Here is a 20,851-nt window from a genome sequence, read left to right as displayed (position 1 = left end):
AAATCTTTTTAAAAAATTAAACGGTGGCAAAATTAGCAGTCGGGTTTTTGAAAAATAGAAAAACTTAAACAATTGATAAACTACAATTTAAAAAAGAGTGACTACAAAAGTTTCAGGAATAAGAATTTTAGAATAAAGAAATTACAAGTATTGGACATTCTCACAACTATATGTTGATATAATTTATGACCAGGTTTTCAATTTGATTGTGTCACTATCTACAGAAATAAAAAATTTCAAAACTGACACAGTATGTTTAACAAGTATTTAACAATTGCTTACTATGTACCTGAAGTCTGAGAAAATAAAAAAGAGTAAGACACAGTTCCTGCCCTCAAGAAGTTACACTTTAGTACAGAAGGTGGGTAAATGAACAGTTACAGAATTCAGGACACACTATCCAACATTGCTGGTTTGTTTTTCAGATTTAAGGAAACGTTTTTCTCTTTTCTCTTAAGCAATCTATAACTTAAAGCAACTTGATAAAATATACCTTTGTGAATAAAGATGAAAGAATTTCTATTTCTCCCTACGTGATCCCTAGAGATTTCAGAAACTCTGAGTCACCTTATTTTCATGCAATATAGTTATTTGGGTAAGTTCAGTAAGAATCTGTTCTCCTGGTATTAGGACACATTTCGGAAACTTTAGTTATATTACCAAGGATCTGACTAAATGTCATACTTGAGAATGATGCATAAAATCCAGTATGACCAGCTTTACAAACCTAAGGTTGACTATAAGGAGTCAATATTTATTGGGTTTTCCCTGGCTTGGCTTCTAACCTCTAGAGGCCTTTAAAATTCGAATCTGAGATTCCTTATGAAAAGTTCCAGCAAACAAACTCAAAAGACCTATGTGGGCAATCACTATTCTTGCTGCACTTATATAATCAGACCAACTTTAATGAGACTAGCCTTATTCCGCAAACAGATTAGTCTTACTTTGATTATCTTTGATAGCAATAGTGGTAACTATAGAGAGAAAAATGATGCTTCAACAAAAAACTATAGCACACCCTCGTGGGTATTAAATTCTAGTCCTATTCATTGTCTTTAAGATTTTGTTACCTACTAGGGCACCTGGGTGGCTCAGTTGATTAAACGTCTGACTTTAGCTCCGGTAATGATCCCAGAGTCCTGGGATGGAGCCCTGCGATGGGTCCCCTGCTTGGCTGGGAATCCGCTTGTCCCTATCCCTCTGACCCACCCCCTGCTCGTGCTTGTTCACACTCTCTCTCTCAAATAAATAGAATCTTAAAAAAAAAAAAAAAAAAAAAAAGGATTTTGTTACCTACTTGTTAACCAGACTGCCTCTTGAATCCTTCTAGTTTCCCCCATTGTCTAGCTACAACTCTTCAAATTAAAGTTTCCAATTTTTTCCCACCCTTTGACTTTGAATTACTAAAAATTAAAACTGTCCTTTTCCCAAAGCCCTGCAAACTGAAGCTGGACAATTTGATGCAAACTTCAGAGAAATCACCACAACAGCTCATGTATAGACAAATTTTGTGCCTTTCTATGTGAGTCACTGAGAAAACACCAGATCGGGACACCTGGGTGGCTCAGTCAGTTAAGTGTCTGCCTTCAGCTCAAGTAATGATCCTGGGGTCCTGGGATCGAGTCCCACATCAGGCTCCTTGCTAAGCTCTTTTCTCCCTCTGCCTGCTACTCTCCCTGCTTATGCGCGCTCTCTCTCTCTCTCTCACTAATAAAAATCTTTAAAAAGAAAAAAAAAATTCAGCAGCTCACCAATGACATTGCCAGAGACATTCGAAGTGTAAACCAGGAAAATCTGTCATAGTTCCAGCGCCTTGTCCTTATTTCATCTGAAGATGCTTCAAGTCCAACATCTAGACAATCTTACCTGACTGCCTTCTGGGCTAAAAACTGGTCCCAACCATTAACTGTTGTTTTTCTTTTGTTTCCCTAGAAATACTCAGGACAGAGACAGGTTCAATGGGTTATGGGACAGTCTACCAACTCAGTTTCTGGAATGATATTTCTTGAAGTTTCAGATGGGAGAATGACACGGTTCGAGACATGTTACTCCCAAATACAATACCTTGGCATATTAAATATTTTAAGCTGAAGGAATCTGAGAAATGGTATGTGGAGGAAGGACTTTCTGACCTTCGCCTAAAACAGGTGATAAAACCCTCATGTGAAAGGTACCTCCTTGTACCTAGAGGGAAGGAACATCTTTATATCCAAGACAGACCAACAACATGAAGAATCTGAACATATAGCCCTTGCTACATTTCCCCCAGCTTACTACACTTACCTCATACCCTTTGTCTTATCACATCTTTCCACAACTTTCCACTTTTTATCTGACCTAGCATAAAAACACTCAGGTTTAATCATTTCTCAGGGCTTCATTTTCTTATGAAGTGTCCTGAATCATTGAAATTTACATTAAATAAATTTGTATGCTTTCCTCCTGTTAATCTGTCTTTGTCAGTTTAAGTTTTCAAACCTGGCCAGAGACCCTAAGGTCAAGGAAAACTTTTCCTCACCTACAACAGTTTACTACAGAATAGTGTGGCATATACACTAACAAAAGTATATTCAACAGATTGAAAAAGTATGAGAAAGGAGTAACTGATACGGTCAAGATTAGTAATGATATGAAGAAGGACTTTACCAAACAGGTGACAGCAGAGCATGGTTTTAAACTATGATTAGGAACTTCTTAGAAACAGAACGAAAGGGGCGCCTGGGTGGCTCAGTCGTTAAGTGTCTGCCTTCGGCTCAGGGCGTGATCCCAAGGTTCTGGGATTGAGCCCCGCATCAGGCTCCCTGCTCCACTGGGAGCCTACTTCTTCCTCTTCCACTCTCCCTGCTTGTGTTCCCTCTCTTGCTGGCTGTCTCTCTGCCAAATAAATAAATAAAATCTTAAAAAAAAAATAGAACGAGAAAAGAAAATATTAAATTCCAAAACTTCAGAAGTGGAGGAGGTGGTGTGATACAGTGGAAAAGCAGTGAACCTGAAGATAAGGGACCTAGATGATAGTCCTGGTTGTTCCCCTAGTTACCTTAAGCAAATTAAACTTTCTGGACCTAATTTTTCTTTTCTGTGAAGTGAGGGATTCACATTAGAGAAGAGTCTCAAACTTTAATGTAAATATAAATAAGGTCTAGGGTAGGGCCTGAAATCCTAACAATCACAGGTGATATGGATGCTGCTCGTCCACTGGCCTGTACTCTGTACAGTAGGGCACTAGGTCATCTCTACAGGTTCCTTGTATCTTAAAAGTTTATTTCAAATAATTCTTCTATTATTTTGAAACTTCTTAGGCAAATATGATTTTGAGAAGAATAAAATCAAACAAGAAAGTTATAAGGTTTAAAAAAAAAAAGAAGAAGAAGAAAGAAAGAAAATATAAGGCAAAACTACGCTTAAAAAATTACTTCCCTTTATGTTAAATAGTGTTTACTCTCTGAAAAAGAAATATTTAATAAAATCACTTTCACAATTAACATGATAATGTATCTTTCAAAATCCTTACAGGAAGAATTTATTGGACATATGAATGAGCAATTTAAAGGTACAAGAAATGAGAAATACCAAAAAGTAAATTATAACCTACATAATAGTGATGTACAACTTGAAAATACAATGAAAAACAGTCACATTTTTAAATAATGAGAAAAAAACAGTTAAATATTTGGATATCAATTTAACTTGGGAAGTCAGATGTTTATTCAAAGAAAAGCTTAAGATTACAATGAAGCATGAATAAATGGAGCCTTAGATGTAAAGACTAAAGATAGTAAATAATATAATACTACCCAACTTAATCTGTAGATTTAAGTCAATATAGACTATGGTTTCTTTTTTCTTTCTTTCTTTCTTTCTTTCTTTCTTTCTTTCTTTCTTTCTTTCTTTCTTTCTTTTCAGAGAGGGAGAGGGGTGGGAGAGGCAGAGGGAGAGGGAGAGAGAAAATCCCAAGCAGACTCCATGCCCAGCACGGAGCCCCTACCTGGGGGTAGATTTCACAACCCAGAGATCATGACCTGAGCCAAAATCAAGGGTCGGATGCTTAACTGACCAAGCCACCTGTGAACCCCTACGGTAAGGTTACTGAGGACTATGTAAAGAACTTGATAAACTAATAGTGGTATTATTCTGGAAGAACAGAGAAAAATTAGATTTTTAAAAATTTCTAAGTTCAAATTAGTATAAAGCAGTTTTCAAACCCATATGTGATATTCTGATTTATGATAAAAAATATATATTTGGTCTTCATCCCTTTTCTGGCAGAGAGCTCCTAAAACATTTGGAATTTCCAAAGTGAGGAGAGCCAAACTCCACACTGTCTCCTCATACTTCCAATACATCTCTTCTGTCTGGCTACTCCAGAGTTCTATCCTTTCATAATAAGCCAGTAATCTAGAAAATAAAATATTTCTCTGAGTTCTGCGAGCCACTTTGGCAAATTAATCAAGTTCAAGGAAGGGGTCATTGGAACCTCAGATCTACCATCAGTTGGTCAGAAGCACAGACAACAATCTGGACTGAGAGAGCAAATTTATGCCCAGATAAAGAACAGATGATTAAAAGAAATGAAGGTTCTCATAAGAGTCAAGATGGATAGGAGTTAAGATGGCGGAGGAGTAGGAGACACCGTTTTCAGCCGGTCCCCTGAGTCGAGCTGGATGGGTACCAGACCAGCCTAAACAACCACGGAATCAGCCTGAGACACAAGAAGATACATCTGGATCTCTACAAATGAACATCTCCAGCACTGAGTATTGAGGTACGAAGCGGGGAGCCATGAAACCGCGCACAGATATCAGAAGATAAACGGAAGGGGTAGGGAGCTGCCGCGTTCGGGTGCCAGGAAGCGGTAGCCACTTGCACGGGGGAGCGGGCGGGCTCACGGTCAGCACCCGCAAAACAGCAGACTGAGACCGTGAGCGGGTGCGCGCACCACCAGGCATCTCGCGGAACACCGGAATCCCGGTGTGCTCACTGGATCCAGACTGAGACCGGGAGCTTCCGGAGCGCGCGCGGGGCAGCTGGCGGCGTTAGAAACACAAAGGACAGAGACGCGCCGGCCCTGGAAGTGAGGGCTGGGACGCCGGGTGTGGGGCGCACATCCCGGGACGCTGCAGGGTTGAGCAGCACCAACAGTAACAGAGTTAAAGTGGCCAGAACATTAGTAGAGAACGGGCCGCAATCCCTCTGTTCTGTGACAGAGGCTGAAATTTGGCCGCTGCTGCTCTGACTCTCAGAAGAGGCACAGCAAACCGCCAGGGAAAGCCGCCAGAGAACAAAAGCCTGGAAATACTGGCTCAGAGAGTGCCCATCCCCATCCCCCCTCGCAGGGGACACGGAGACTCTACCCAAACAGGGTTGCCTGAGTATCGGCGCGGCAGGCCCCTCCCCCAGAACACAGAAGGCAGGCTGAAAAATCAAGAAGCCCACAACCCGGGCGCCTGGGTGGCGCAGTCATTGAGCGCCTGTCTTCGGCTTAGGGCGTGATCCCGGCGTTCCGGAAAGGAGTCCCTCATCGGGCTCCTCCGCTGGGAGCCTGCTTCTTCCTCTCCCACTCCCCTGCTTCTGTTCCCTCTCTCGCTGGTTGGCTGCCACATAAATAAATAAATAAATAAATAAAATCTTTAAAGAAGAAGCCCACATCCCTAAGATCCCTATAAAACAAGGGGCACGGCCTGGGACCCAGTAAATAATTTGGGCTCTGGAAACCCCGCAACCTCTCCTCATCAGAATGACAAGAAGGAGAAGCCCCCCCCAGCAAAGAAAAGACAGTGAGACTGTGGCCTCTGCCACAGAAATAATGGATATGGATGTAACCAAATTATCAGAAATGGAATTCAGAGTAACGATGGTCAAAATGATGAGTAGAATTGAAAAAACTATTAACGAAAAGGTTACTGAGAATATAGAATCCCTAAGGACAGAAATGAGAGCGAATCTGACAGAAATTAAAAATTCTATGAGCCAAATGCAGGCAAAACTAGAGGCTCTGACGGCCAGGGTCGCAGAAGCAGAGGAACGGGTTAGTGAATTGGAGGATGGGTTAATAGAGGAAAAAATGAAAATAGAAGATGGTCTTAAAAAAATCCACGCCCACGAATGTAGGTTACGGGAGATTACTGACTCAATGAAACGATCCAATGTTAGAATCATCGGCATCCCCGAGGGGGTGGAGAAAAACAGAGGTCTAGAAGAGATATTTGAACAAATTGTAGCTGAAAACTTCCCTAATCTAGCAAGGGAAACAAACATTCGTGTCCAAGAGGCAGAGAGGACCCCTCCCAAGCTCAACCACGACAAACCTACGCCACGTCACGTCATAGTGCAATTCGCAAATATTAGATGCAAGGATACAGTATTGAAAGCGGCCAGGGCAAAGAAATTTCTCACGTACCAAGGCAAAAGCATCAGAATTACGTCAGACCTGTCTACACAGACCTGGAATGAGAGAAAGGGTTGGGGGAGCATATTTAAAGCTCTTTCAGAGAAAAACATGCAGCCAAGGATCCTTTATCCAGCAAGGCTGTCATTCAGAATTGATGGAGAAATAAAGACATTTCAGAATCGCCAGTCACTAACCAATTTTGTAACCACGAAACCAGCCCTACAGGAGATATTACGGGGGGTTCTATAAAAGTAAAAAGGCCCCAAGAGTGATACAGAACAGAAAGTCACAGCCAATACAAACAAAGACTTTACTGGCAACATGGCAACATTAAAATCATATCTCTCAGTAATCAGTCTTAATGTAAATGGTTTGAACCATCCCATAAAACGCCACAGGGTTGCAGATTGGATAAAAAGAAATGACCCATCCATTTGCTGTCTACAAGAGACTCATTTCGAACCCAAAGATGCATTCAGACTGAGAGTAAGGGGATGGAGTACCATCTTTCACGCAAATGGACCTCAAAAGAAAGCTGGGGTAGCAATTCTCATATCAGATAAATTGGATTTTAAACTACAGACTATAGTTAGAGATGCAGAAGGGCACTATATTATTCTTAAGGGAAGTATTCAACAAGTGGATATGACAATTATAAATATATATGCCCCCAACAGGGGAGCAGCAAGATACACAAGCCAACTCTTAACCAGAATAAAGAGACATATAAATAAAAATACATTAATAGTAGGGGACCTCAACACTCCACTCTCAGAAATAGACAGAACACCCTGGCAAAAACTAAGCAAAGAATCAAAGGCTTTGAATGCCATACTCGACGAGTTGGACCTCATAGATATATATAGAACACTACACCCCAGAACCAAAGAATACTCATTCTATTCTAATGCCCATGGAACATTCTCAAGAATAGACCATGTTCTGGGACACAAAACAGGTCTCAACCGATACCAAAAGATTGAAATTATCCCCTGCATATTCTCAGACCACAACGCTCTGAAATTGGAACTCAACCACAAGGAAAAATTTGGAAGAAACTCAAACACTTGGAGACTAAGAACCATCCTGCTCAGGAATGACTCGATAAACCAGGAAATCAAAAATCAAATTAAACAATTTATGGAGACCAATGAGAATGAAAATACAACAGTCCAAAACCTATGGGATACTGCAAAGGCAGTCCTAAGGGGGAAATACATAGCCATCCAAGCCTCACTCAAAAGAATAGAAAAATCTAAAATGCAGTTTTTATATTCTCACCTCAAGAAGCTGGAACAGCAACAGAGGGACAGGCCTAATCCACGCACGAGGAAGCAGTTGACCAAAATTAGAGCTGAAATCAATCAAGCAGAAACCAGAAGTACAGTAGAGCAGATCAACAGGACTAGAAGCTGGTTCTTTGAGAGAATCAATAAAATTGACAGACCACTGGCAAGACTTATCCAAAAGAAAAGAGAAAGGACCCAGATTATTAAAATTATGAATGAAAAAGGAGAGGTCACGACGAACACCATTGAAATTGGAAGGATTATTAGAAATTTTTATCAACAGCTATATGCCAATAAACTAAGCAATCTGGAAGAGATGGAATCCTTCCTGGAAACCTATAAACTACCAAGATTGAAACCGGAAGAAATTGATTCCTTAAACAGGCCAATTAATTATGAAGAAATTGAGTCAGTGATAAACAACCTTCCAAATAACAAAACTCCAGGCCCGGACGGTTTTCCTGGGGAATTCTACCAAACATTCAAAGAAGAAATAATACCTATTCTCCTAAAGCTATTTCAAAAAATAGAAACAGAAGGAAAGCTACCAAACTCATTCTATGAGGCCAATATTACCTTGATCCCCAAACCAGGCAAAGACCCCCTCAAAAAGGAGAATTACAGACCGATTTCCCTAATGAATATGGACGCCAAAATCCTCAACAAGATACTTGCTAATAGAATCCAACAGTACATTAAAAGGATTATCCATCACGATCAAGTGGGATTCATACCTGGGATGCAAGCGTGGTTCAATATTCGCAAATCAATCAGCGTGATACATCATATCAACAAGAAAAGACTCAGGAACCATATGATCCTCTCAATCGATGCCGAAAAAGCATTTGACAAAATACAGCATCCTTTCCTGATTAAAACCCTTCAGAGTGTAGGAATAGAAGGTACATTTCTCAATCTCATAAAAGCCATCTATGAAAAGCCTACTGCAAATATTATTCTCAATGGGGAAAAGCTGGAAGCCTTTCCCTTAAGATCAGGAACTCGACAAGGATGCCCACTCTCGCCACTATTATTCAACATAGTACTAGAAGTCCTTGCAACAGCAATCAGACGACAAAAAGGGATCAAAGGTATTCAAATTGGCAAAGAAGAAGTCAAAATGTCTCTCTTTGCAGATGACATGATACTCTATATGGAAAACCCAAAAGAAGCCACTCCCAAACTATTAGAAGTTATAGAGCAATTCAGTAACGTGGCGGGATACAAAATCAATGCTCAGAAATCAGTTGCATTTCTATACACGAATAACGAGACCGAAGAAAGAGAAATTAGGGAATCCATCCCATTTACAATAGCACCAAAAACCATACGTTACCTTGGAATTAACTTAACCAGAGAGGTAAAGGACCTATATTCTAGAAACTATAAATCACTCTTGAAAGACATTGAGGAAGACATAAAAAGATGGAAAGATATTCCATGCTCATGGATTGGAAGAATTAACATAGTTAAAATGTCCATGCTACCCAGAGCAATCTACACTTTCAATGCTATCCCGATCAAAATACCGAGGACATTTTTCAAAGAACTGGAACAAATAGTCCTTAAATTTGTATGGAAACAGAAAAGGCCCCGAATCTCCAAGGAACTGTTGAAAAGGAAAAACAAAGCTGGGGGCATCACAATGCCGGATTTCGAGCTGTACTACAAAGCTGTGATCACAAAGACAGCATGGTACTGGCACAAAAACAGACACATAGACCAATGGAACAGAATAGAGAGCCCAGAAATGGACCCTCGGCTCTTTGGGCAACTAATATTTGATAAAGCAGGAAAAAACATCTGGTGGAAAAAAGACAGTCTCTTCAATAAATGGTGCTGGGGAAATTGGACAGCTACATGCAAAAGAATGAAACTTGACCAATCTCTCACACCATACACAAAAATAAACTCCAAATGGATGAAAGACCTCGATGTGAGACAGGAATCCATCAAAATTCTAGAGGAGAACATAGGCAACAACCTCTACGACATCGGCCAAAACAACCTTTTTCATGACACATCCCCAAAGGCAAGAGAAACAAAAGATAAAATGAATTTATGGGACTTCATCAAGATTAAAAGTTTCTGCACAGCCAAGGAAACAGTCAGAAAAACTAAGAGGCAGCCCACGGAATGGGAGAATATATTTGCAAATGACACTACAGATAAAGGACTGGTATCCAAGATCTACAAAGAACTTCTCAAACTCAATACACGAGAAACAAATAAACAAATCAAAAAATGGGCAGAAGATATGAACAGGCACTTTTCCAATGAAGACATACAAATGGCTAACAGACACTTGAAAAAATGTTCAAAATCATTAGCCATCAAGGAAATTCAAATCAAAACCACACTGAGATACCACCTTACGCCAGTTAGAATGGCAAAAATAGACAAGGCAAGAAACAACAATTGTTGGAGAGGATGTGGAGAAAGGGGATCCCTCCTACATTGTTGGTGGGAATGCAAGTTGGTACAGCCACTCCGGAAAACAGTGTGGAGGTCCCTTAAAAAGTTAAAAATTGAGCTACCCTATGATCCAGCCATTGCACTACTGGGTATTTACCCCAAAGATACAGACGTAGTGAAGAGAAGGGCCATATGCACCCCAATGTTCATAGCAGCAATGTCCACAATAGCTAAATCGTGGAAGGAGCCGAGATGCCCTGCAACAGATGACTGGATTAAGAAGTTGTGGTCCATATATACAATGGAATATTACTCAGCTATCAGAATGAACGAGTTCTCAACATTTGCTACAACATGGATGGCACTGGAGGAGATAATGCTAAGTGAAATAAGTCAAGCAGAGAAAGACAACTATCATATGATTTCTCTCATCTATGGAACATAAGAACTAGGATGATCGGTACGGGAAGAAAGGGATAAAGAAATAGGGGGTAATCAGAAGGGGGAATGAAACATGAAAGACTATGGACTATGAGAAACAAACTGAGGACTTCAGAGGGGAGGGGGGTGGGGGAATGGGATAGGCCGGTGATGGGTAGTAAGGAGGGCACGTATTGTATGGTGCACTGGGTGTTATACACAACTAATGAATCATCGAGCCTTACATCGGAAACCGGGGATGTACTGTATGGTGACTAACATAATATAATAAAAAATCATTTAAAAAAAAAGAAAAAAAAAAGAGTCAAGATGGATATACCTGAATATATACAAATAAAAACCTAATGGATCAAATTCAGCTAAGTTGCAGGATATAAAATCAACAAACAAAAATCAGCCATAACTGGAGAAATGTGGAGAAAGGGGATCCTTTGTGCACTGTTGGTAGAAATGTAAATTGGTACAGCCACCATGGAAAACAATATGAAAGTTCCTCAAAAAATTAAAACTAGAACTATCATACGATCCAGCAATTTCACTTTGGGTATTTATCTAACGAAAACAAAAACACTAATTTAAAAAGATATATGCACCCCCATGTTCACTACAGCATTATTTACAATACTCGAGATGGAGGGGTGCCTGGGTGGCTCAGTGCGTTAGTGTCCAACTCTTGATTTCAGCTTAGGTCATGATCTCAGGGTTGTGAGATTGAGCCCCATGTTGGGCTCCATGCTCAGTGCGGAATCTGCTTGTCCCTCTGCTCCTCCCCCACCACCCACTAACGCGCATGCACACCTTCTCTCTCAAATAAATAAAATCTTTTTTAGAAAGCGAGAGAGATGGAAACAATCTAAGTGCCCATCAATGGATAAATGGATAAATAAGTTGTGTAATGTATACATATCCTATGAATATTATTCAGCCATAAAAAAGAAGGAAAGCTTGCTATTTGGGATGATATGAATGGATCCTGAGGGCACTACGTTAAGTGAAATAAGTCAGACAGAGAAAGACAAATACCATATGATTTCTCTCGTACATTTTTTAAAAAGAAAAAGCCCAAACTTATAGATACAGTGGGCATATTGGTAGTGGCCAGAGGTGGAGGTAGGGATGGGAAAAATGGGTAAAGGAGGTCAAAATGTTAAAAAAAAAAAATGCAGTTGATGTAAAATAGGCACAGAAATTTTGAATCATATTCAACGTATTGAATTTGTATACACACACACGCACACACACACACACGTTTATATATGCTGATGTATAAGACATAGATACATTACATATAATATGTATAAAAACACTGATCCATAGCTATTATTGCTACAATAATGAAACATAACACATTCTAAATTTTTAAGATGAAACCAAATATTACATATTTTTAGATTTGCATAAAAACTAAAACCTCAAAAGCCAAGAAAAAAAGTCATATTTCTGTGCATTAGCAACAAACGATTTGAAAAAGGAAATTGAGAATTAAATTTACAATAACATCAAAAAGAATAAAAATACTTAAAAATAAATTTAACCAAGGAAGCACAAGACTTGTACACTGAAAACTATAAAAACATTGCTGAAAGAAATTAAAGACACTCTGAATAAATGGAAAGACACCCATTTTGATGTACTGGAAACTTACTATTGTTCAGATGACAATATTCCTCAATGTAATCCACAGATTTAACAACTGCCTTGGGGCACCTGGCTGGCTCAGTCAGTAGAGCATGTGACTCTTGATCTAGGGTCATGAGTTCAAGTCCCACATTGGGTAGAGAACTTAATTTAAAAAAAAATGCCAACTGCCTTTTTAGTAGTAGAGGAGCAGCTCCTGAGAGTCATATGGAATTGTGACAGATCCCAAATCATCAAAATAATTTTATAAAGAACAAAGTTGGAGGACTCATACTTCCTGATTTCAAAACCTACCACGAAGTTATAAAAGTGTGGTAGTGGCATCTGGGGAACAGAACCGAGAGTCCAGAATAAACTCATACAATTAATTTTCAACAAGAATGCTACAACTGTTCAATGGAGAAAGAAGAGTCTCTTCAGCAAATAGTAAGGGACAACTAATACCTGCATATAGAAGAATGAAGCTGGATTCTTACCTCATATCATATATAAAACTTAGATAAAAATAATATAAGAAATAGATCAAAACTTGCATATAAGGGGCAAAATTATAAAGCTTTGGAAGAAAATATGGGGAAATCTTCATAAGCTTTGATTAGGCAAAGGTTTCTTAGATATGACACCAAAAGCATGAACAACAAAACAAGGGATAAATTGGACTTCATCAAAATTAAAAACTTCGTGCATCAAAAGACACTATTAAAGAGTGAAAAGACCATCCATTGAATGGGCAAAAATAATTGTAAATCATATATTTGATGAGGGTCTAATACCCAGAATAGATAAAAGAATGTTCAAAACTCAACAACAAAGACAAACAAACCGAATTTAAAAATGGGCAAAGGACTTGAATAGACATTTCTCCAAAGAGAATTATACAAATGACCAATGAGTACATGAAAAGATGCTCAATGTCCTTAGTCATTAGGATATGCAAATGAAAGTCACAGTGGAGCCTCAGACTTTTGATCTCAGTGTTGTTAAGTTTGAGCCCCATGCTGGATGTAGAGATTACTTAAAAATAAAATCTTTTTTTTTTAAGATTTTATTTATTCATTTGACAGACAGAGAGACAGTGAGGAAGGGAACACAAGCAGAGGGAGTGGGAGAGGGAGAAGCAGGCTTCCTGCTGAGCAGGGAGCCCCATGCAGGGCTTGATCCCACGACCCTGGGATCATGACTTGAGCCGAAGGCAGACACTTAACAACTGAGCCACCCAGGTGCCCCAAAAATAAAATCTTTGAATGAATGAATGAATGAATGAATAAACGAAAATCACAACAAGATACCACTCCACACCCACTAGGATGGCAACAGTGAAAAATTAAACAAAAAACGCCAGAAAGTACTTAGTGTTGACAAGGATGTGGAGAAATAACTGTCATACACTGCTGGGAGGACTGTAAAATGGTACAACCACTGTGTAGTTTGGCAGTTCCTTTATAAAGCTAAAATTGGATTACCATATAGCCCAGCAATTCCATATCTAGGTATATACTTGAAAGAATCGAAAACAAGTGTTCAACAAAAACTTGCAAATGAATGTTCATACAGCACTATTCATAACAGCCAAAAAGTGGAAACAATTCAAATTCAGATAAATGGATAAACAAAATGTATTCATACAACTGAATATAACTTAGCCATAAAAAATAAAGTACTCATACATGCTGTAACAGGCTGAACCTCAAAAGCATCATGCTAAGTAAAAGTAGCCAGACACAGAAGGTCACATATTGTGATTCCATCAAGTCAAAAAGCAGATTACTCTTTGCCAGGAACTGTGGGTAGGAGAGAACTGGGAGTGACTGCTTAATGGATACAGGGTTTTCTTTTGGGGTGATGAAAATGTTCTGGAACTAGACAGTTGTGATGATTGCCCAACATCATGAATGTACTAAATTCCACAAATTGTACACTTAGGCGAATTTCATGTGCATTTTTGCCACAGTTTAAAAATTATTTTTAATTTTAAAAATTCTTAAGTCTCATATTAGGAAAGGCAATGAAGAGTAAAACTGTGGTAAAGGTAATTTATAAAAGGTTACTATCTGAATTATTTATAAAGATTTGACACAAAGATATAGGATCAATATCCAAAGTTATCAGGCTAAGTGGTCAAAACTGATGCACAGATTATATACCAAGAAATAATTACAGTAAAATTCCTCACATAAAAATGGAGAGGCTACCAGAAAGTAAAGGCTTATTAAAACATCTTTAAGGAATCATTACATTCTAAATGCCTTATAAAAGAGTTAAAGAGCAAATTGTGGCCAGGCCATAGGGAAATAAGTTTAAAATATCCAGTGACATTGTGAAACTTTTCTAGAGAACAATCTGACAATATGCAACTGGAACTATAAAGCTTGTCAGGTACTTTGATCTAGAAATTTCAGTTTGGGGACGACTTTTAAAGGAACACACTCAAAGTAGGAGAAGCAGGAAATAATTTGAAAATAAGATATTCATAACCATGACAACTAACATAAGAAAATATGAAATAATTTAAATAATCAATAAAAGAGTTGAGCTAAATGAACTTTTATTATTGCTTAAGCACAATGGAATATATGCATGTGTCAATATATGTGTGTATATGTATATATCTATTTAATATAACAACTGTATAACTATTTGATAGGTTAAAATGTACGTAAAGATAATGCTAATGTAAATCGCAAAACAGTGCTCCCATTGATTTCAACTCTATATATACAGTGAAAAGAATTTGGAGTAAGAGTTTAAAACTCAACAGGCTCTTTTAAATAAGTTGTAGAGAATAATAATTTCCTGGCAATTATTTTCCAATCACATTCTTTACCCAAAGATCAGTAAAAAAAAAAAAAAAAATACAGATATGGCAACAATAAAAAGTTTTTCAGGATAAACTACAATTTTAGAAGAAAGTCTTAAATAAATTAAGATACTGAATTAAGATATTTTGTTTTGCCCTTACTACCTCTTTCTGTTGAGATAAAAGTTTTCAGGCCATTCCTCAACAAGACTTAGAGAAACATTTTTTCACTATATTTTTTTTAAAGATTTATTTATTTCAGAGGGAGAAGGTGAGAAGCAGACACCCGCTGGGCTGCCTCAATCCCATGACCCTGAAACCATGACCCGAGCGGAAATCAATACTCAGACACTTAACTGAGCCACCCAGGTGCCCCTCATTGTATTTAAACATTAGGGGCACCTGGCTGGCTCAGTCAGAAAAGCATGCAACTCTTGATTTTGGGGTTCTGAGTTTGAGCCCTACACTGGGTGTAGAGATCACTTACAAAAAAATTAGCCACATTTGTTTAATAAAAATGCTTTTCAGGGCGCCTGGGTGGCTCAGTCAGTTAAGCATCAGCCTTTGGCTCAGGTCATGATCCCAGGGTCTTGGGATGGAGTCCTGCATTGGGCTCCCTGCTCAGCAGGGATTCTGCTTCTTCCTCTGCCCCTCCCCCTGCACATTCTCTCTACCCGCCCCCGCCATGTGTGGAAAAATAATATAAATGAATAAATTTTTAAAAAAATGTTTTTCAGATGATACTTCAGTCAACATACATGAATACACTTTAAAATATCAAGGAAGGAAAGTTATTTAAATGTATGCAAAGTATACATTCATATAGATGAAGAAATATGAACTGTCAAAAGACCAATAAAAATACGCTGAATAGATTTAAAAACGTCACATTGTGCAGTCCTCACTGTACAAGGAACCTGTGCACCAAGAACTGCCTAAACACTGCTCTGAACAGCTGTTGCCATAGAAGCCATCATAAAAAGCAAACAAAGGCAAACTGCAGCTTTTAGACATTCTGTCTGTTCAGAAGTTGAAGGGAAAAAGCCTTGTAAAGCAGAAGTAGTGAAAAGTATCGTTTAAGGGAACTGACCTAAGAAATATGTCCTGTCCAAATTCTACTACCAGAATCTTTTCTTATACTTCCTAAGAACCTGCCAATTAAAGAGTTATGCAGATTAACAGTTATTGTCCACTTATCAAAATTGATACCTCTGAAACAATTAAGCAGTGATACTTTATTTGTTCAATTTCTTTCCCTTCTCCCCTAACACCTAAATGAAGCAAATTGCACCTGGAGGAAATAGAAAAGGAAGTAGCATTGAGCCTTCTACTATGGCAGTCTCTTCAAGTCTGTATATCAGCCAGAATCCATTTTTCAAAACTATTTATCTTCTCTTCCTAAGCAAAGTTTTCATTCATTAGCCTAACAAAACATACCTTTTCTCACTTCTCCAAAAAATTTATAGTTGTAAGAACTAACAGCATTTTTTAAAAAATCAACTCACCTGAAGTTTATTATTTAATAATGGAAAACATGAGCTTTTTAAAGTCTTCTTTAAAGTATCTCTATCCATTTAAAACTTGCTTTCCTTTTAATTTTACCACCATCATACTTTCTACATCATATAACTTCATATTCATTAGAAATTATGATAATGAAGACCTTAATTGAGCCTTGTAAACATATTATATTTAAATCTTTTCAGCATAACTATTCACAACTGATTCTTACTTTGCTTCAACTTATGGAAATCACCGACTCTATCCTTGGTGGCCTGCTTTAGTATATCTGCTTGAATTCTGGGCACAATCTCCAAGTTCGAGCCTGGAATTAAACGCTGAAGAGGATTGGAAGGGTTCTGTTTTGAAGTTCCAGGGTTTCCATTGTGATGTCCATGAGAATCTATAGCATAAAAACATCAAACTAAAGTCGTATTTCGCAGAGAAATTCCTAAGACCTGCTTTAGAAAAGGTAAGACACACTGTTGTTTGATATTGAGTAGTCAGATAGCTTTTTTTTTTTTTTTGGCTTTATTCTAATTTCTTTAATCAAATCTTATAGCCAATGTGATTTTAGCTCTGTAAAGTTTACTAATCCTTTCTAGGTAAGTATCTCTAGTACTGATTATAAACCTATCCAACAAAGAGATATATAGTAGAAACCCAAAGATTTAAATGGCATTAAGACCTGTATCTTTCTGTCCCTTCAAACTCTGTATTGCTCTCAGAAATCTCTAGTGTCGAAGTCATTTTTTTTAAAGCTTTTATTCATTGGGGGGGGGGGGCGAGCAGTGTGCACAAGCAGGGGGAGGGGGAGAAGCAGGTTCCCTGCTGAGCAAGGAGCCCAATGTGGGACTTTATCCCAGGATCCTGGGATCATGACTTGAGCTGAAGGCAGATGCTTAACCAACTGAGCCAGCCAGGCACCCCACATTAACTCTTGATTCTTTCTTACTGGTAACTCCTGGATATAACTTTTCTTTCCCCCACTCCCCTTTCTTCCTCATCAAAGCCTTGATTTAGATCCTTACTATAATTAATTTCAATCATATCAATTCCCATTTTAGGGGAACATTTCTATAAAATCAAATACATATTCAGTAGAAAACAAACATATATTTATAAGTATGGAGTAGGGACTTGAATACAGATGGATATAGTAGTTAATAGAAGGACTCTGTGAGATAAATTTAAACACATTTTGAAAAGGGTAAATACATACAGACTGGCAGAGATGAAAGGGAATATAGTCCAGAGTGGCAGAACAAATAATTCTTTTGCTCTTAATAACACTTTAGACAAAGTGCATTTTTAAATGATTATTTCTCCCTCACCTTTGATCAATCATTGGGAAACATATAACATTAACTAGAAGAATGAATGCTACTTCACCATGCTACTAAATGTTTTATTCACTATATAACAACACTTGACCAGTAAATTAGTTTTCAAATGGAATTTTAAGAATAAGACTTCATACCTGGAACCATATTTGGGGAGAGAGGTTGTCCAGTTGGAATATGGGAGATTGCTTGATGACTTTCATACTGAGAAACAGAAATAGAGGGTTTCCTTAGAGCTAAAAGAAAAAAGAGATCCATATTATTCCTGTCAATATTATGATTTCTAAAAACCAACCATTATGAATCTATTTGTACTGCACTAATCCTATGATGCTTATTTTAATTTTGTAAATTTTATAGCTGATATATTAATTAATTAACTTATGGTTACTAAGTGATACATACATTGTACTATCCATCAGAGATTTTGGTGACCAATAAATCTGATCAGGATATAAAACAGATGGAACTCCAGGTTTTATACACCACTATATCCCCAACACTTAGCATAAATGGCACATAACAAAAGCTGAGCTAAGATTTGATGAATGAATAAAGGAATCTCTTCGGATACAGCAAGATCTTTTTCTATTGATAGTATAAATAAAAACTGACAGTTACAGTTAGGTGAAACAATGAGAATATGCTACCCAAGTTGCTCAGATTTTAAAACTAAAGATGACTGATGAAACAAGTTGCATTTTATTTTTGAAGAGGGAAAATTTATATTTTGTACAAAGAGCTTCATTAAGAAAGATGTACGCATTTCTAGTGGGGACTTTATTCTCCCTTAAGAAATGAAGGCAACACGGAAAGATCATTTTCCACTCACTACCACTAACTTTACTGTTTCCTTGGGCAGCTTAACAAGATGGAAAGGCAGAGAACAAAGAAGGAAACTGGAAAAAAGGGAAACAAGAAGAAAAAAATAGAGAGCCCATCTGTAAAACTTTGGTGGCAGAGACAATGTGTGTTCCTATTTCATCGGACTCTTCCTGGGCACAGAAGAAGATCAGCCTTCCTTACAGTTAGGGGCCATAAGACTAGGTTCTGACTCTGAGGACTTAAGTGAAACTGAATGTGCCACTTCCAGGTATGGCGATAAAATCTGTGCAAATCACCTACAATCTCTCTTCTGTCTCTGCCGCAACTTAGGATCCTACATGTGAAGACAAATGATATCAAATAACGAGAAAGACACTGCTTGGAGGAGAGCTACAAGAGAATCATCAACTGCATCAGACTGTAAAATGAACAATAAATAAATCTTTCCTGTTTTAAGCCACTGCAGTTGGGGGTGTCTGTTAATACAACACAACCAGATCAATTCTTTCTTTCTCTCTTTTTGAGGGAGGGGGAGGGACAGGGGGAGAGGGAGAGAAACACTCTTAAGCAGGCTCCATGCTCAGCAAGGAGCTGGACGAGGGGCTTGATCTCATGACCCTGAGATCATGACCTGAGCCAAAATCAAGAATCAGACGCTTAACAGACTGAGCCACCCAGGTGCCCCAAAGCCTAATAAATTCTAACTAATACACCTGGGTTATTTTTATAATCTTGAAAGTTTATTTCAATGACTGTATTTCATTTATTATTACATAGATTTCTAAACTTAAAGACCCAAGGAATTTAAAATTCATGCTAAGGAAGCAACCTACTCAAATTTACAGGAAGTTGAGGTCTTCTATATCTCACTATATTCCCATTATCCTGTTCCTATTTCTAGCTTCAATGTCCAACACCTACTTCTCCACACAAGATAGCTAAATAAAGATCAGCTAACATCTTAAAAGAGCAATAGTTTGCTGGGCTTAATTAATACAATTTTGATTTGCTAACAGACTCTGAGGACACCAAGCATCTGGTCGATATATTTGGAAAGAGAAGTCAGTCACAATCCACAAATGTGTTAATCACTCTTGGACCACAGCTAGCTCTGGCACTACTCAAACCAGAAGACACGAGAGAGCATCTCCACTGCTAAACAACAAGTAATGATAAATGTCCTTAGCTTTATAGAATAATGCCTCCTGCTCAAGAACAAGGTGACTATCTGGAGGCAAAGCTATGATTTAGATAGGTGAAAAAAAATGCTGGATTAAAAAGAGCCTCTGTAAAACACCCAGAGAGGTTTAGAACTGATACAGTATAAACAGAGTATTAATATGGAGCCCTTAAAATTTTGATATGAATAATACAGATTCCTAGAGAAAATTTAGAAAAAGCAAAAAGCATGAAGAAATTTAAAACTAAGTATAATTCCACCATGTACAGGTAACCACTGTTATCATTTCAAGACTATCTCTCTAATGTTTGGTGGAGGTTTTTTCCTGTACATTGTACTATACGCCTTAAACAAAAGTAGGATCCTATCATACATACTATCTTATAATCTGATTTTTATTTAATATTTTATACCTATTTTTCTTTGTCATCCCATTTTCTTCTACAACATTCCCAAATGGTAATGCAGAATCAAAACTTCCAATTTAATCTTAATTATATTTCAACTAAACAAATAATTAAAAAACACAAACAAAAAATTTCCAATTTAATAGTCTTGGCTACAAAGATCTGGGTAAAGAATTCCCACAGGAATCTTAAAGCCCCACAAACTGCATCACCTAAGGTAAACAGACTTCTACTACTTAGGAAAAAGAAATGTGTGTTCTGTAAACATTTTGGTTTCTATGCTTTTATGTTGACTTTTTGTTTACTTTCCTTTTTTGTTTCTTTGAAAAGTTCCTTTTTAAAAAACTCCAGCCTTGGGGCGCCTAGGTGGCTCAGTTGGTTAAGTATCTGCCTTCAGCTCAGGTCATGATCCCAGGGTCCTAGGATGGAGCCCTGCCTCGGGCTCCCTGCTCAACAGAGAGCCTGCTTCTCCCTCTCCCTCTGCCCACCAGCCGCCCCCCGCCAGCTTGTATTCTAATAAATAAATAAAGTCTTTAAAAAAAAAAAAAAAAGCAAAAACTCCAGCCTTGTTTTTGTTGAACTAAGAGGAAAGATAATTTACCTATACCTGGGATAAGACAGAGGCTTC

The 20,851-nt window shown here is 38.0% G+C and overlaps 1 protein-coding gene across 2 annotated transcripts in view; it reads right to left on the bottom strand.

Moving 5' to 3' along the window:
- The window catches only part of GOLM2 (golgi membrane protein 2), a 108,109-nt gene that overhangs the window by 27,847 nt on the left and 59,411 nt on the right, over nt 1-20,851 (bottom strand). For both annotated transcript variants that reach the window (XM_008702143.2, XM_040620529.1), the window contains exons 7-8: nt 17,949-18,047; nt 16,701-16,871 (exon numbers count right to left, since the gene is read on the bottom strand). In XM_008702143.2, the coding sequence (XP_008700365.2) occupies nt 16,701-16,871; nt 17,949-18,047 (270 nt within the window). The remainder of the gene's footprint in view (nt 1-16,700; nt 16,872-17,948; nt 18,048-20,851) is intronic.

This window comes from Ursus maritimus, unplaced genomic scaffold (assembly GCF_017311325.1).
Source record: "Ursus maritimus isolate PB19 unplaced genomic scaffold, ASM1731132v1 scaffold_35, whole genome shotgun sequence".
In the NCBI taxonomy this organism is placed as follows: domain Eukaryota; kingdom Metazoa; phylum Chordata; class Mammalia; order Carnivora; family Ursidae; genus Ursus; species Ursus maritimus.
The sequence above is the reverse complement of the archived record's forward strand: the minus strand, read 5'-3'. Positions and strand labels throughout refer to the sequence as shown.